The 13,964-nt window shown below is 37.0% G+C and overlaps 1 protein-coding gene across 6 annotated transcripts in view; it reads left to right on the top strand.

The window, feature by feature from the left end:
- The window catches only part of LOC138762226 (collagen alpha-2(I) chain-like), a 512,086-nt gene that overhangs the window by 482,329 nt on the left and 15,793 nt on the right, over positions 1-13,964 (top strand). For 5 of the 6 annotated variants that reach the window (XM_069935862.1, XM_069935881.1, XM_069935854.1 and 2 more), the window contains 4 exons: positions 5,253-5,306; positions 5,462-5,479; positions 6,465-6,518; positions 11,793-11,855. In XM_069935862.1, the coding sequence (XP_069791963.1) occupies positions 5,253-5,306; positions 5,462-5,479; positions 6,465-6,518; positions 11,793-11,855 (189 nt within the window). Of the gene's footprint in view, positions 1-5,252; positions 5,307-5,461; positions 5,480-6,464; positions 6,519-11,792; positions 11,856-13,964 lie in introns of those variants that run through there. The other variant, XR_011356852.1, reaches the window with a different exon arrangement.

Raw genomic sequence — 13,964 nt, 5'->3', positions numbered from 1 at the left:
ACGTGAAGAATAAAATGAAAAATCTCTGTAGGATTTAGCCTTCTCCAAACCTCTAACAAATTTAAGCCTTTCATCAGAGAAACCAAATGGATCGCTGCTTTTGATTTTTTTCAAAGTTGTCAGAGATTTATTCAATAATGGATCTAATACACAATTGAACTCTCCCCCAATCAAGATATTTTCGTTAGTTTGACTCAGAGTTAAAAAAGCTTTGGACATAAATTGCTCATCGTCAACATTAGGCGCATGCACATCTAACAAAGACCATGACTCAAAATAGGAAGACTCTCACAGCAGGGGTAGCATAAGATGCAGAGAAAGCATTTGATCAATTGCTGTGGGATTTTTTATTTGAAACACTTAATGCTTTTGGGATTCCAAATACTTTTATAAATTGGATAAGGGGGTTGTATGATCAACCAAAAGCAAAAGTGATTATGAATAAACAAATATCTCAACCTTTTTTGCTAGAAAGGTCTTCTAGACAAGGTTGTCCCTTTTTATTTGCATTAGCAATTGAGCCATTAGCAGAAATAATTAAAATTGACAATATGAAAGGATTTGATAAAAGGGATAAAAAAGGAGAAGGAGTATAAAATCATCTTATTTGCAGATGACATCATAGTATACCTAACGGACCAGAGGTATCAATAAAAGAATTACATAAGAACTTGAAGGAATGTGGAGAAATATCGGGGTACAAGATCAATGCAAATAAAAGTGAAGAGGTGCCAATGAGTAACGCAGATTATACAGAATTTTAAAAAGAATCACCATTTAAATGGCAAGCACAAACAATCCGATACCTAGCGATCATGTTAGATAATAACTTAAGCCACTTATACAAACTAAATTATCAGCCACTAATAAAGAAATTGCAGGAAGACTTAGAACATTGGAAAGAATTACCGCTAACGTTGATAGGGAAGGTAAACTGCATTAAAATGAACGTGTTTCCAAGGATACAATACTTATTTCAAATTTATTTAACAGAAAAATTCTTTAAGGAACTAAGGAGAATAATAAGGACATTTTTGTGGAAAGGGAGGAATCCAAAGGTAGCGTTAGATAAATTAGCAGAGAGGTATAATCAAGGTGGTTTGCAGTTACCAAATTTTAGAAATTATTATAGAGCCACACAATTAAGGTATTTATCAGATTTTTACCAGACAAGGGAAAAACCAGACTGCACTAAGATAGAACTAGATAAAATAGGGGAAAATGTACTGGAACATATTCTTTATAAGTGGGATGAAAAGCTGGTGCAATATAAAAACTCATCAGTACTGCATCATTTACTTAATACATGGAAGAAGATCCACTTAGAAAGGAAAAAAATGAATTATCAAATACCAAAATTACTATTGACACAAAATCCGCTAATCTCTTTTACAATGGACAACCTTTCCTTTAGAGAATGGGAGAGAAAAGGAATCAAAAGAATAGAAAATTGTTTCTTGGGAAATAATTTATCAACATTTGAACAGTTGAAGTACAAATATGGAATAACTCATGGTACAATGTTTGCATATCATTAATTTAAAGCTTATTTAAAGGATAAATTGGGAAACAGCTTGACATTGCCTAAAGGAAGCAGCTTTGAATACGTGATTACAGACACAATGATCATTAAAAGATTTATAACCAACATGTATGTTAAGCTGCAAGGAAAATTAAATAAACTATAAGCCTAAGTTAGAAGTGGGTAAAGGATCTAAACATAAAGATAAAAAATGAAGTATGGGAAAAGTTATGTTCGGGAACTATGAAGAATACAATAAACACAAGGTTACACATGATACAGTATAATTGGTTACACAGGGTATATATTACTCCTCAAAAATTAAAAGAATGGGATTCATCATTATCAGATAGATGTTTACGCTGTAAGAAGGAAATGGGAACAACAGTACATGCAACTTGGGCATGTACAAAAGTAAATAATTTTTGGGAAGAATTAAATAAAATACTAAATAAAATTACAAAAAATAACATACCAAAAAAAACCAGAGAAATTTCTTTTAAGTAACAAGAAGTAGAGAATTAGGCCTCAAATTGGATAAATGCAACAAAAAAATTCATTATGATAGCCTTAGTGATAGCAAAAAATGTATAATGTCAACTTGGAAAATGGAAGAGAGCATAAGTATACAGCAATGGTACATGGAAATGAATAAATGTTTTCCATTGGAAAAAATAAGATATAATTTAAAAAATAAAGTCACAATGTTTGAACAAATTTGGGAACCAAATTGCCTCTTTTTACTCAAATTACTCAAAAGAGACCTCCATCCCCTAAAATGAGAATGAAAATGATAAGAAGACAAAACGACTAGATTCAGTGTGTAATAAATAGATGACGCATTTTTCTTGTTTATTTTCCTTTGTGTGAAGATATTTTATGGTTTTATTGTACTGTAAATGTTGAATATTTATGGGTTTTGGAGGGGGTGGGTAGAGGCGAGGGAAGGAAAGGGGGAAAAAAGGGAGAAAAGACCACTGTGTAAATTTAATGAGAAACATTTTACATATTTTGGTTGATATGGTTCATAGTGTGAAAAATTTAAAAAAATATAAAAAAAGAAATTAAAGGATTTGAAGTAGGTAATAAGGAATATAAAATTAGTTTATTTGCTGTTGATGTTATAGTTTATTTAATGACACTAGAAATATCTTTAAATAAATTGAATGAGAGATTAAAAGAATATGGGTTAGTATCAGTTTATAAAGTTAATGTTGATAAAAGTGAAGTATGGATTACTTCCAATGTAAGATTGACAACATTTAAATGGCAAAATGAAGCAATCAAATATTTAGGAATTAAAATTAATAGAAATATAAATAATTTGTTTAGTTTAAACTATTTGTCATTGTTAAAAAAATTGGAAGAGGATTTCAAAAGATGGAAAGATTTACCAATAAGACTAATAGGATGAGTGAATTGTATTAAAATAAATATATTTCCAAGAATGTAATATTTGTTTTAATCATTGCCCATTCATGTACCAGAATCCTTTTTGTGAATTTTGAATAATATAATACGCAAGTTTCTTTAGAAAGGTAAAATGTCAAAATTTAATTTAGAAAAATTAATGTGGAAATTGGATCAGGGTGAACTAAGACTACCCAATTTTAAGAATTATTTTAAAGCAGCTCAATTGAGATTTTTGTCTTCCTGTTATCAAAGGGATGAAAAAAAACACCTTGGGCTCAAATAGAAATGAATAAAATTAGTGAAAATATTCCGGAGTTAATTTTGTATAAATGGAATAGTGAGTTGTTTAAAGGAATTAAAGATTTATCAGTATTAAAGCATATATTAAAAATATGAAACAGAATTCATATTGAGAGAAGCATTAAAAATTATCAATTACCAAAAATAATGTTAAAACAAAATCAACTTCTTCGTTTTACTTTGAATAATTCTTTACTTGACAATTGGTATAGTAAAGGTATACAAAGAATAAAAGATTGTTTTTTAGGATTTTTAAAAACTTTTGATCAATTTAAAGATAAATATAATATACCTAATAATACAATTTTTGTATATTATCAATTAAAATTGTATTTAAAAAAGAAATTGAGAGCAGATTTGAGACTCCCTAAACAAAGTCAATTTGAAGATATAGTAGCAGATACATCTGTTGGTAAGAAATTTATTACTAATATGTTATAAAATTACAAGAAACTACAAAGAAAAGAGATTTATATAAATCAAAAATGCAATGGGAGAAAGATTTAAATATACAAATTCAGGAGGATATTTGGTCAAAATTATGTTATGAAAGTGTTACAAATACAGTAAATGTTAGATATCAAATGGTTCAATATAATTTTCTTATTTGAATAATTGGAATGAAGTCCATTTAACTTATATGGAGTATGATATAAAAGTTAAATGGGCTTCATTCCAATTATTCAAATAAGTGTTTTTGACGTATGAAAGAAATAGGGACTTTTTTTGCATTCAGTATGGACTTGTGAAAAAGTGGAAAGATTTTGAAATGAACTGAGTTTATTATTAGGACAAATTATGAAGATAAAAATACAAAAGGATGCAATAATATTTTTACTTGGGGATATATATGAAAAGGATACAAAATTGAAATTGGATAAATATAAAGAAAAAATTTAAAATATTGCAATAGCAAATATATAGTGATATCGTGGAAAGTCGATAAGGAGGTGTTACTAAGTAGATGGTATAGTGAGATGCGAATTTGTATACCTTTGGAAAAAATTACATATAGTTTAAGGAATCGAGTTGAAAATATTTATGTATTTGGAAACCATATATGGATTTTCTAAATAATTTTCCTTCCACCTCTTCTACCTTATCCACTCCTCTTAATCAGAAATTTTAATAATAATTAATGATTGTATATGCTAGTATTGTTGTATATTAAATGGTAAGTATTTTCTTCTTTCTTTTTCTTACTTTTGTGTGGGAGGGGGGTTGGAGAGAAAAAGTATAAAAGTATTTTTTTGCATCATTGGAATTGGATGTTTGATTAAGTTTTATTCATTGTTTTTTTATTTCTGTAATGATACAAATAACTAATTAAAAAAAAAATTAAAAGCACTTCATGATCATGGAGGACAGCGGCAGTAGTCATTTCATCCTCTTACCTTCACTCTCTTGGGCATCAGGATAATGGTGGCTGCCTTGAATCCTGTGGGGACAGTGGACTGCTGCAGTGAGATATTGAAGATATCTGTTAGGATGCTGATCATCCATCCAGCGTTCTCCATTCCCCATTCTGATTTCAAGCTTTTCTGGCACTTGGCACAGATCTTTTATTTCTTTTGAAAATATAGTTGTGACCAGTAAACACCTTTGAAGGAACAGACAATTGAAAAACATGATGAAAATTCCTGCAAGGCAACTTCATCTGTGCCTTTAATCAAACAAAAAAGTCTGCAGATGCTGGGATTGAGGGCAATATAGTACATAAATGTGCTGGAGAAACTCAGCAGGTTACATAGCACCTATTTGAAGTAAAAGGTAACCAATGTTTCGGGCCAATGTATCAAGTATCAGAAACAAAACAAGAAGCTATGACTCCGCTCCCTGCTCTCCCAGGTCCACACCGGCGGTGGCAGTCATGAAGTCACAGCAGTGCCACCATATTTTTTTTACACCGGGAAATTATTTGTTCTTTTGTTTTTATTTGCAATAAAACTCAACAGGTATTATATGTGGCAATGGAGACTTGTGGAGGAGATCAAAGTGATGTCATTTTCATTGGCAGGGGCATCGTGGTCATCCTGGCGATCAAGGAACGAAAGGCTTGCCAGGGTTGCCGGTAGGTGGCACTCATCATTAATATGGCTGCTGCCTTTCATTAAAGCTTTAATGGGTTTGATTCCTATTTGTATCTGTCACTGAATAAATGAAGCATTTATTTAGTCACATGGTTTTATTTCATGACATTAACAACGTTGCTGTTTTCCCTTCCAGGGTCAGATTGGACCAAAGGTAATTGTTTCCTGCCACAACTGTGAGTACAGTACTGCAGGCATCAAAACACTGTCATGCCCCATTTTCGGTGCAATTGATTCACAGATACATCTCCCTCCTCCTGCTATTAGCTGCATGTTGCATTGCTTTTCATTTAGAAGGTGCAGTTGTGCTCTGTCGACAGCAAAGTCCAGTATATTGAGCTCACTAAACTCAGGCTGTGGAAAGGCAATATTAAATCGTGCATGATAGGACCATTCAATATAGGAGCAGAAATAGGCCATTCAGCCCATCAAGCCTGTCCCTCCATTTAATCATAAGCTGATCCAATTTCCCACTCAGTCCCACTGCCTGGCCTTCTCCCCATAATCTTTGATGCCCTGGTTAATCAAGAACCTATCAATATCTGCCTTTAGTACACCCAATAACCTGGCCTCCACAACCGCCTCCCTCCACCATATCTATGTTCTAAGTGGATGCCCTTCAATCCTGAAGTTATGCTCTCTTGTCCTTGGGCGGTTGGCATAGCGGTAGTTCAATGCCTTTACAGCGCCAGTGATCGGGACCGGGGTTCGAATCCCGTGCTGACTGTAAGGAGTTTGTTCTTTCTCCCCATGTCTGTGTGGATTTTCCCCAGGGGCTTCAGTTTACACCAATTTTTCGAAATGTTCCAGGGGTTCGAGGTCAATGGGGTGTAAATTGGGTGGCATGGACTTGTGGTCTGAAATGGCCTGTTACTGTGCTCTATGTCTAAATTTAACAATGTAACTCTCCCACCATGAGAAACAACCTTTCTACTACTCTGTCTGGGCCTTTCAACATTCAAAATATTTCAATGAGATCCCACCTCATTCTCCTAAATTCCAACGATGTTATTATCTTCACCTGATCTGCAAATTGTGTTTCCATTTGGTGCTACCTTTCCCCAATGAACAGTGATCAATAATCAGCTGAACGTTTGACAGGATCATTGAAACTGAACAGGGTAACCATTGTTTTCCAGGGGCTGAAAGGATACACAGGAGCCCCAGGGATAAAAGGCACTCAAGGACTACCAGTAAGTATTAGACACTGGTGCTGTTTTACCTGTGTAAGCCACAGACCCAGCTTGAACCATACTTTCAAAATGATACGTGCAGTTCCTTTGAGTAGAAAGCTCGAGATGTTGCGGTCTAGTGCAGCACACAAGCATGCTGGAGGAACTCAACAGGTCACAAACATCCACAGGATGTAAAAGGATGTTGACGTGTCCTGCCTCAATCTTTTTTTTTAAGTTTAATAGTACAGCACGGTAGAAGTTGATTCTGACCCATGAAACCCATTCCACCAATTCCAGCGAATTAATTCACCCACTCAATACATTTTGGAGGGTGGGAGGGAACTGGAGGAAACCCACGCAAGTCACGGGGAGAATGTACAAGCTCCTGTTTATGGGCCCAGAGGACCACAAAACCCAGAAGCAATAGAAATTCACCAAGACAAATTACTACTAAAAAAAATTGCTTTTTAATTATCTTATGTACTGCACTGTTAGTGCTTCATATCCATAAGATGGTTGGGTTGCCACAGTTGGTGCAATGGTTAGCACAACGTCTTTACAGTACCAGCGATTGGGACCGGGGTACAAATCCTGTGCTGTCTGAAGAAATTTATACATACTCCCTGTGTCTGCATGGATTTTCCACAGAGGCTCTGGTTTCCTCCCATCATTTGAAACGTACTGGGAGTGTAGGTTAATTAAGTGTAAATTGGATGGCACATACTCATGGCCTGAAATGGCCCTGTTACTGTGCTCTGTCTAAATTTAAAATATAAATTTAAGACCTAGAAGCAGAATTGCACTATTCAGACCATCAAGTCTACCCTGCCATTTAATCATGAGCTGATCTATTCTACTCAGCCCTACTGCCCAGCCTTCTCCCCATGATGCCCCGGCTAATTACCAGCCTATTAATCTCTGTCTTAAATACCATATAACCATTTACAGCACAGAAACAGGCGAGTTTGGCCCAAATATTCCATGCCGAACATCTTCTCCCACCTAGTCCCACTGATCCACATTCGGCCCATAACCCTCCACACCTCTCCCGTCCATATACCTATCCAACTTTTCCTTGAATATTAACATCGATCTCACTTCTACCACCTCTGCCAGAAGTTGATTCCATACCCCCACCACCTTCTGCATGAAGAAATTCCCCCTCATGCTTCACCTAAACTTTTCCCCTTTTACTCTCAATCCATGCCCTCTTGTTTGAATCTCCCCCACTCTCAATGGAAAAAGCCTGTCCACATTGACTCTGTTTTTCCCCCTTGTAATTTTGAATACCTCTATCAAATCACCCCTCAACCTTCTACATTCCAGGGAATGTAGAATGCTCAACCGTTCCCTGTAACTCAAACCCTGAAACCCCAGCAACATTCTCGTAAACCACCTCTGTACTCTCTCCATTTTGCTTATATCCATCCGGTATTTCGGTGACCAAAACTGCACACAGTATTCCAAATTGGGCCTCAACAATGCCATCATAACATCCCAACTCCTGTATTCAATACTCTGATTCATGAAAGCCAACATACTAAATGCCTTTTTCACCACCCTTTCCACATATGATTTAATTTTCAGAGAATTATGTACCATGACTCCTAAATGCCTTTGCTCCACTGTACTCAATTGTCTACCTTTTAACGTGTATGCCCTATTTTGATTAGTCCTTCCAAAATATAGCACCTCACATTTATCAGTATTAAACTCCATCTGCCATCTTTCAGCCCAGTTTATTTTGTAAATTTTATTTTTCATTTGCATCAATAACAAATACAGCTGCTATTGCTACACTTAAAAACTTCCTGTGATAAATATCTAACTTCAAATCATGAATATCACCTAACAAAAATATTTTTGGTTCTTTTGGAACTTCTATCTTCATAATTTGTCCCAGTTTTCTACTTTTTCTTATTACCATACTGCATGTAAGAAGGTTCCTACCTCTTTATTGCTTCTAAAACATTGATCAGAGCAATTTGAATTAGTCCATGTAATTTATGCAGAGTAGAATATTATTGATGTAAAATTTAAATTGTACCATTTGATATCTAACATTAATTGTGTTAGTTACACTTTCATAACATGGTTTTGACAATATCTCTTCTTGGATTTGTATATTTAAATCTCTTTCCCATCTTAATTGAGATTTAGATAGGTCTTTTTTCTGCGTAGTTTCTTGTAATTTTATATACATATTAGTAATAAATCTTTTAATAAATGTATCAGTTATTAAATATTCAAATTAACTTTGTTCAGGTCATCTAAAATTCAATCCTAAATTTCTTCTAAAATATGATTTAAGTTGATAATGGGAAAAAATAGTATTATTTGATATATTATACTTATCTTTTAATTGATCAAAAGAAAAAAAAACCTAAAAATCAATCCTTTATCCTTTTTATTCCACAATTATGCCAAATATTAAAAAAATGAATTATTAACTGTAAAAGGAATGAAAGGATTTTGCTTTAATAACACTTTGGCTATTTAGTAATTCTTCATTCCTCTTTCTACATGGATTCCATTCCATACTTTAAGTGTATGTTTCAAAATTGCTGTATCTATTTTCCCTTTCAACAATTCTTCATGCCACTAATACAAAATATGTTCGGAATTATTTTCTCCTATTTTACTAATTTCACTTTTTACCCACACTGTCTTTTCATCAATCTGATACCAGGATGACAAGAATCTAAGTTGAGCTGCTTCGTAATAATTTTTTAAATTAGGCATTCATAGCCCCCCCCCAATCATATTTCCATGTTCATTTTTCCAAAGCCATCCAAAGGTATTTTGTCTTGCCAAATAAATTTTCATACATTTTTATTCCAGCCCATTCTTCTAACTGTCTTATATCACCCTGTAATCTTTAATAATCTTCCTCACTGTCCACACCACTGCCAACCTTTGTATCACCTCCAAATTTACTAATCCAATTTGCCACCCATCATCTAGATCGTTAATATATATGACAAACAGCATTGGACCCAGTACCGATCCCTGAGACACTCCACTCATCACCGGCGTCCAATTCGACCAACAATTTTCCACCACTACTCTCTCGCATCTCCCATCAAACCATTGGTGAATTCATTTCACTACTTTATCATTAAAACCTAGTGCTTCCACCTGCATTACTAACCTCTTATGGTGAACCTTGTCAAAAGCCTTACTAAAGTCCAAATAGACAACATTCACCGCCTTTCCCTCATCAACTATTTTAGTAATCTCCTCGAAAAATTCTATAAGATTTGTTAGACATGATCTACCACGTACAAAACCATGCTGACTACTCCAAATCAATCCCTGTCTTTCCAAATAGTTGTATATACTGTCTCTAAGAACACTTACCATTAATTTACCCACTTCTGACGACAGACTTACAGACCTATAATTACCAGGTTTATTTTTGGATCCTTTTTTTGAACAGCAGAACAACATGAGCCACGCTCCAGTCCTCTGGCACTTCCCCCGTGGCCAGTGACATTTTAAATGTTTCTGTCAACGCCCCAACTATTTGTTCACTAACTACCCTCAGGGTCCCAGGGAATATTTTGTCAGGACCTGGAGATTTATTCACCTCGATCTTTTTCAATATAGCCATCATTACCTCCTCATTAATTCTTATATTATGCATGAGATCCCTACCATATTTCTTCACTTCATCTGGCTCAATATTCTTTTCCAATTACCTGGCCTCCACAACTGCCTGTGGAAACAAATTCCACAGATTTGCCACCCTCTGACTACAGAAATTAATCCGCATCTCTGTTCTGTGGAATTCTGAAGTTGTTCCCTCTTGTCCTAGACTCTCCCACCATGGGAAACAATCTTTCTACATCATGTTTCAATGAATTCCCCCTCATTCATCTAAATGAGGCCAACAGCCATCAAATGTTCCTCATATGATATGTCTTTTATTTCCTGAATCATCCTTGTGAACCTCCTCTGAATCCTCTCCAATGTCCGCACAACCTTAAATGAGGATGCCAAAACCCTCATAATGCTCCAGGTTTCACTGGTATATTTTTAAAGCCTCAACATCATGTTCCTGCTCTCATATCCCTTTTGGTCTCACTTCTACTGCACACACAGTTCCCTTGCAGAGATGAAAGAGTACTGTGGTAAACCCCAGCCAAGCCTAACATGGTGTGATGGAATTGGTGAAGTCAAAAGGTGTTTGGCGTTCGAGTGCTTTCTTTCATCAGAAGGAGAAATATGCTCTTCCGGCAGGTTACAGAGAAGCGGCAGATCTTCCAGTCAAAGAAACAAAGTTAAATCTCCTACAACATTTGGGAAAGAAGAATCCGGAAATTGTCCAATATTCCAGTGTCTGTGAGTGGGGCACTGAGACAGAAACGTACTGTCTGCCACCACTGCCTGCAATCAACCACGTGGCTCTGGTTTAAATTTAAAATTTGATGGATTTATGTTTTCTTCATACTCTTTGGTGGTCCTTTAGGATCAAGGGTGCTTACTTTTGCTCCAATTTTCATGGGTTCTGAGGTGACAGTCAAGGTCAATGTGGTCCCCTCAGGCTCGGACACAGATGGGCCAGGGCAAGGGACTGGGTGGTTTGGTATGCTGTGCACTCCTTCCACTGGCTATGAAGAGCTTCTGTGTGATGCCATTATCACTCCCATCCCAAATGCTCCTTCTCCACTCTGAGTGGTGAGAGATTACTAGGAATTAGTGAGGATGTTGAATTTCCCAAGGATTTTCCTCTCCACCCAGTCATCACCTTCCATGGAACAATAATCTATTTCAGGAACCTGATGATAGGTTTGTGAATGACATGGCCTCCTAATACTGAGACTTAAGTTTATCCTGGATTTATATAACACCTTGGCAGGTACCAACTCACTCTGAATCAATTCAATCCTTCCTTAATGTATGTTGGGAAGGTTAGTGGACTTTGGATGACACTGCATGCCCATTTTCAAGCTAAGTTATCCAGGACTGCTAGTGTGACTAATGTAGTCTGGGGAAAAACAGCACTCAAGTCCCTGAGAAAAATTGGCAAACAAAACAGATGATGTGATCATTTATCAAGAGTACAGTAAAACACCCGGTATCTGGTACCTATAGGGATTTTTAGATACTGGATAAGAGAATTTTCCAGTTGCTTGAGATTGTGAGTTGCATGATTGTAATAGCTACTAGAGGGCATCAATTTTAAACTTTCATATATTCTACCTATTTCTTATGCAATTTTTTTGCTGGTTGGTTAAGGCTGCCAGTTACTTGAATTCAGGATAACAGGGATATTTCCTTTTTGTTCAGGGTCCGCCTGGTCCTCCTGGTCTACGAGGGCCTTCACTGAAGACATCTGGAGAAGATTTCCAGGTATGGAGCTGATGGTTCCACACACCACATGCATGCCCTCACCTGTATGTGCTAATGTCCACAAGTCAGTTTCATAGGTACTGGACACATCCCACACATCTGGATTTGGGAGCCAAAATGCTGTATTTCAGTGGAGCAGCAATAGAATAGAGGGTGGAACCGTGAGGTCATCACCACTGACTTAACATATTTAAGGTTGGCATGGCAGTTAGCATGATGCTGTTCAAACACCAGCCACCCAGGTTCAAAACAGGTGCTGTCTGTAATGAGTTTGTACGTTCTCCCTGGGTTTCCTCCAGGTGCTCTGGTTTCCTCCCACATTCCAAAGACATATGCAATTAGATGGGTAATCAGTCACGTGGGTGTATTTGGACAGTGCAGGGTCTTGGTCAGAAGAGGCCTGTGACCATCCTGTATCTCTAAACGATATCCGTACATTCTTTCCCTGAATTTTTCAGGCTCTTCTTTTATCCCTAGTTCAAATCATCTGAAAGCAAAAGGGGGATTTCATTCCCTCAGAAATGGAGCATTTCTGATTACTCTTGTTGAGGTTTGGATTATGTTCAAGTCTTGATAAGCGTCACCTCTATCAGCTGATCCATGCGGGTTAACACTCAAATTACTCCATTACACCACACTCTCCAAATCCTGTTTTCCCATTAGCAAAATGAAGGACTGATTGTGGACTTCGGGATGGGGAAATCAGAACAGGAACCCCAGCCCTCCTCAAGGGGTCAGCAGTAGAAAGGGTCAAGAATATCAAGTTTCTGGGTGTCAACATCTCTGAAGATTTATTCTTGGGCCTCCATGTCGATGCTCTTCACAAGAGCTAGTGCACTTCCTTGGAAGGATGCAGCAGGCGAGGCTACCAGCCATGATCATGTCAACCTTCCACAGGAGCTCTATTGAGAGCATCCTGGCCAGCTGCATCACAGTGTAGTACAGTTGCTCTAGAGAAATGTATCGGAGGTCAATCCACAGAACCATAAGAGTGGCAGAGAAGATCACTGGAGTCTCTCTTTTCCCACCATCAGCGAGATTAACCAAGATAGTTTTCTGAAGAAGTTTCACAAAATTATTGAGGACCCCTTCCACCCTGCTCACATCGTCTTTCAGCAGCTCCCATCGGGAATGAGAGACAGGAGTATCAGAGCCAGAACCACCACGGGCAGTGAGAATGCTGAACGACTGAATGAACTGCTGACAGTAACCATTTGAGACACTTATATTTATGAAACTTCATCTATTTATTTCTTTGTATTTCTAAATAGTTTGTATTGTTTGTTCTGTGAGTTTTGTACCAAGGTCCGAAGAACGCTGTTTCGACGGGTTGTACTTTTGCAATCAGATGACTATATACTTGACTTTACAATCATGAAGAAGGCTCACCAGTAGATATACCTCATTAGGTGTTTAAGAAAGTTTGGTATGTCACCAAAGATTCTTGCAAATTTCTACAGGTGTACATGAAGAGCATTTCTGATCAGGATTTTGTCATTTTTGATCTTACCCCACAATTTGGTATTGAACATGAACGCAATGGCTCATTGGTCCATTAGCAGGGTAAATCTTTTCCCAGCCAGATAATGACACCAGTGGCATACCACTTCAACGATGGCCGGCGCCTCCTTCTCAACAAAGGAGTTCTGTGTCTCAGGACTGTGAAGAGTACAGGATAAAAAAAAAGGCTACTAACCTGCCTGCTTGGTTGACAGTGGCAGCCAGTACGAACTCGGAGGCATTGCTTTTCACGGGTAACGGGATGAATTTGTCCACAGCATGCATCATGGCTTTGGCGATGTCTCCCTTGATCTGGATGAAGGCTGCCCGGGCTTCTGCCGATAAGGGGAAGGTTGTGGATCTTACCTGGGGGTAGGCTTTATCGGCATAGTTGGGCACCCATTGGCCGTCATAGGAAAAGAACCCCAGGCATGTTTTTAGTGCCTTGAAGTTGTGCAGGATCAGGAGGAGTCACGTGATGGAGTAGTGGCCGGTCGGAGAATACTAGCCCTCTCCAGAAAAGAAGAAATAAAGGAAAGAAACACAAAACTCAACAAATAAAAGATAAAGGTGTGGAGAAAAGAAAGAAAATGACACCTAAGAAGGAAA

Source organism: Narcine bancroftii, chromosome 1 (assembly GCF_036971445.1).
Source record: "Narcine bancroftii isolate sNarBan1 chromosome 1, sNarBan1.hap1, whole genome shotgun sequence".
In the NCBI taxonomy this organism is placed as follows: domain Eukaryota; kingdom Metazoa; phylum Chordata; class Chondrichthyes; order Torpediniformes; family Narcinidae; genus Narcine; species Narcine bancroftii.
Note: the sequence above shows the minus strand (reverse complement) of the source record. Positions and strands in the feature narration are given on the sequence as shown.